Source organism: Macrobrachium nipponense, chromosome 40 (genome assembly GCF_015104395.2).
Source record: "Macrobrachium nipponense isolate FS-2020 chromosome 40, ASM1510439v2, whole genome shotgun sequence".
Taxonomy (NCBI): Eukaryota; Metazoa; Arthropoda; class Malacostraca; order Decapoda; family Palaemonidae; genus Macrobrachium; species Macrobrachium nipponense.
The window spans coordinates 330,504-335,232 of record NC_061101.1 but is presented as its reverse complement, the minus strand read 5'-3'; the positions used below and the strand labels follow the sequence as shown (position 1 = coordinate 335,232).

At 35.0% G+C, this 4,729-nt stretch overlaps 1 protein-coding gene across 1 annotated transcript in view; it reads right to left on the bottom strand.

Moving 5' to 3' along the window:
- The window catches only part of LOC135212255 (uncharacterized), a 9,699-nt gene extending 5,634 nt beyond the window's left edge, over positions 1 to 4,065 (bottom strand). The window contains exons 1-5 of the mRNA XM_064245698.1: positions 3,646 to 4,065; positions 1,949 to 2,157; positions 1,414 to 1,549; positions 633 to 832; positions 270 to 393 (exon numbers count right to left, since the gene is read on the bottom strand). Coding sequence (XP_064101768.1) covers positions 270 to 393; positions 633 to 832; positions 1,414 to 1,549; positions 1,949 to 2,157; positions 3,646 to 3,709 — 733 coding nt within the window. The 5' untranslated portion in view covers positions 3,710 to 4,065. The remainder of the gene's footprint in view (positions 1 to 269; positions 394 to 632; positions 833 to 1,413; positions 1,550 to 1,948; positions 2,158 to 3,645) is intronic.
- Between the last annotated feature and the right edge of the window lie 664 nt (positions 4,066 to 4,729).

The following is a 4,729-nucleotide window of genomic DNA, read 5'->3' as shown; positions in this document are numbered from 1 at the left end:
ATTAATTCTTTTAAAAAACCAGTCTAATTAAACGAATTCCATTGAAAAACATCGGCATATGAATGCCAATATGACCTCTCGGTCTGGCATGGTTAAAAAAGTTTGACATATTTAAGATTTATATTTGACCTACGACCTTCAGGCATGGAAATGACCTTTATAATGACCAGTTTTGGTACCTCTGTCTCAAATGGTTCAGACGTTGTGGTCAAAGTTACATTTTGGTATGCAGCTCACTTTAACGAGATTGAGATTTGGGTTGTACTTACCCTTTGGCTCAAAAGGCATCGAAAATAAGTGGTACTTGAGAGAGCTGGGATTATGAAACTCTAAATGACGTCCTTTCAGTCCATGCTTGCTCAAGTTGTGAAGGTTTCCGCCGTAAATGATTTTCTGAATGAAGACATTAGAAAAATTATTACACTATTTTTCATTATTTATTCTTTCATCATCATTATGAAAAAACGTAGAATTTAAAAGTACTTCATTACAGATAAAAGGGGAACAAAAAGAGTAATTTTATCCAATATTTGAGTTCAATACATCTAAACGTCCACTGGTTTCATGAATACTTTACTGATATTTTTTATTATTAATTTAAGAAGCTACGCATTCAATCATAAATGGCTTACAGTCTCATAAATCCGAATAATCAACCATCCTTCTTCGACCATTGCTTTGAAGGTTTCGTCAATAGGTCCGGTTTCATCATATAAATTGAAATGAATATCAACTTGGTCTTTCTGCTCGTTCCAGAGGGCCAGCCACACCTCTTCTTTGTCTGGAAGGCTGATATTGACAGTTGCTCCAAAAGGTATTCCCACTATCTGATCTGGGGAATAAATAATGAAGGTAAATCTCTGAGAATGGTACCAGAGTAACATAAATGAAAGAAAAAAGCATAATCTAACAGGGTAAGGAATACTTTTGTCTCTGCTTCTGTTAAACTTTCAAAAACTTTGTGTTCTACAGTTTAGTTTGAAGAAAAATATAATTAGAATTTATGCAAACTGAACCGAAATATTGCCTTACTGGAAGGCATTTATCTTTTTAAAATAATACAAGACCTCTTCACTCTTCGAAATGATGGGTTGTTACATAGTGAGCATGCAGAAGCCATTTTTTATTAATTTTGTAAGAAGGATTAATGGAGAGGTTAAATCTTATAAGTAGGAAATACTGTTTGGGACAAATAATTCCTGATATTAGCAGAATATAATGACAAAAGTAGATTCATTAAGATCTAAGTGGGAGGAAAACATTAAATTAATTTTCGGATTTGAGACATACATTAGAAAAGAGGTACGACTCGAAAATCTAAAGAATGCTATTAATGTCATTAGAAATAAATATATTTTCATTCTTACCAGGTTTTAAAGTTAAATAACATGACAAAAGGGGAAAAAAACTTACAGCCTTTCAGAGGTAGAGGAAGCGCTTGGAGTTCGACAGCTGATGGGCTTTCGCTTGTTATAGAAAAGTTTCTTGCTTGTGAAGATCCTACATTATCCTCAAAAAACTGTTCAGGGGAGTCGTAACGTTTTATAAACTGAAACAAATATGTACTTGATTGGCAATTGTACTTCGAAGATCTGAAGTTGTAAATTTCTGTATTCCACAAAAAAAATGATGATGATAATATTTGATTAACATTAACACTTCTCAGAGCTGAGGTTATTTTGGCATTCTATATTGGTTCGTTTCTCAAGGTACTGCATATATTGAAACTGATTAATTGATAATTGTTTACATGATAATTTTAGATTTTAGGTACAGATATGTAATTCTACCTATGAACACAAACATATGCATACAATATACACGTATATATACACACACATATATATATACATATATATATATGTATGTATGTATATATTATATATATATATATATTATATATATATATATATTGTTACAAAATCATCAGTCCTTCTTTTCAACTTACCTTTTCTGTAATTGTGACAAATGGAACCCAGAGAGATCCTCCGTAACAATCATCACATTTATCATTTACTATATGTTTTCCTGAAGCATAATATTTGTAGTTAATTGTGGGTATTGCAGCCGACTTTAAGGCAAGAACCCACGTTTTTGCTCTCGGGAAGAAAAAAAAGTTGTTTGATTTACCTTCAGATATTGTCCTTATGGTAGACACTGCAAAGAAATAATAACACACCTTAACATCTAAACAATAACTAGATATACTAGCTGACCAACCAGGCGCTGCCCAGGAAAACTGAATAATGACCTATAAACTTTCTCTCTCTCTCTCTCTCTCTCTCTCTCCTAAACCCCTTCTTCTCTCTCTCTCACCCCATCCCTTTCCTGTTAAGATAGTTTCTTCAGTTACATTGCCCAGCATTTTTTGCTTGAATTTTCGGTTACAGTTTTCCACCCGTCCCTTGAAAGGGACAGAGACATGATGCCCCCACTATAACCCTGCCAAGTTTCATGCCCATCGGACCAGCCTTTTGGCCATGATTGAATGACGGACGGACGGAGAGTCATAACGCCCATTTTAGAAAGATAGTTGTGAAGATGACATTCTGATATAATCGCCGAAAGTCCATTTGCCGTTTTCATGGCAACGTGAGTCATTCTTAGGGAGTAGCCACAGCCTCGCTGTCCGACTTCTCAGTTCCAGAATTCCTTTATTCCTCCCACAGTTGGACTGTGGAATAGTCTCGGCTGGTGAGGAAGTACAATTGGAACCTCAGTAATTCTCCTTCAATTTTACAATGTACTTACATTTTCATCTATCTATTTATTAATTGGTTAATTGATTTGTTCTTTTTTGATAACTGCTGATCTCTTTTTTTTCTGTATTTCCAGTTACTTTCTGTTACTTCTTTCAAATGAACGCGATAATATTCTTTGAGATCTCGTATTTCAAGTCGATGGTACCTTCGGTGGGCTTGTTCCGATGAATAGGGTTCATCCTATCATTGATGATAATAATACCAATATATACTAACAAATTAATGAACAGGCCAATACAAATCATTAATGCGAACTCTGCAGCTTTGTTTAGTGTGTTAGTGAACAAGCAAACTCGAAAAGAATGATTACAAAAACACCAAGATATCTTATCGCGCGTATCCTGTCTGGGCTGAAGAACTGGGCCAGATCACCACCAAATATGGAATAAACACTGAACTATTCGTCACACAATAATCAGATGCCGTTTCTCGTCTTAAAATGTCAGAGTTCATGATGATGATAATTGGAAAATCGCCCAAAAAGTGCAGTAGAAGTGACATGAGTTTACGTAAAAGATCGTCAAATTGAAACTTCGTAATTATATGATGCAGGTCTCTGACTCAAGTAATGGGATCTTATTGTTTCTCAGAAACTATAGATTTTATTGTTAGAACTTTAGTCTGATAAACCTGATTGCAAACGTACTGTTGGAATTTTATGGTACCTCCCCCTCCCACAAAACAAAAAAAAGATACATTGTCCCCAAAAATCTTAACGTCACGCTCCCTATTTTTTTTATCTAAGAGTTTTTAAACAGCGTTACCAACGTGGCAACGTGCTGTTGCCATGTTGCGAACAATTCCATTTTAAGTGAAAATCCTTCCGAAAAAAAATTCAAAAGACAGAAAACATGAATTGCTGACATTCGTCAGCCATTCTTACCTGTTGCGTCAGCCGCTGACGACAAGGAGACGCCCAGGAGATATGTCAGAACCAGTCTCTCCATCCTGTAGAGGCCTTTGGGGGAATTTTTTCTTCAGACGAGGGTAATCACTTCACTGATCTCCCTTCGAAGGACTCCTAGTTTCTAGAGGGAATATTCCCCAAAGGATTCCTAGTGCTGTGATCGTCCTTGTACGATTCCTAATCCTGTCAAGTGTTACGCCACAAAGTTTTCCTCCTTGTAGTGATCCCAATCCTGCGAGATATTCCACCCTCGTAGGATTCCTACGCGTATTCCACCTCGGAGGTTTCCCAGCGTCGCGGAGGATACCTGAACCCCCGATGCCTTTTTGTAGGATTCCTAATGCCTCGATGTAGTCCTTGAGTGACCGAACGTCCTCACGGAGCCAAGCGAACGTTCGTACTGCAGCCAAGAGGGTTGATAAGGTATCTGACTTCTGACATCCTGTGCTATTTACTGACGTCATCATGGGGTTAGACAGGATATATATATATACATATATATATATATATATATATATATATATATATATATATATATCTATATATATATATATATATATATATATATATATTGCGGAATGGCTTTTCGAGTAGCGGAAAAATGCAATTTCAGTCCACCGTGAATAGATTTATGGTTCATTCAGTCCCGCCCGCCCCCACCCCCACACAAAAATACTCGCGTAAAAAAGAAAAAAAAAAAAACTACATACCCATGTTTTTAATTATAGCTGAAAGTCCTCGCACTGTTCGCCAACCGAAGTTATTCAGAAAAAAGAAAAAATATATATATATATGGGGGGATATTTTGCGACTGTTCATTATTTCCTTTTGTTATAGACTTGCGATGATGACTTTTTTTGTGTACGACAGTGGACAACTACACACACACACACACACATACATACAAAAAACATACATATATATATATATATATATATATATATATATATATATATATATATATATATATATATATATATATATATATATATATATATATATAGTATATATATATATATATATATATATATATATATATAAATATATATATATATATATA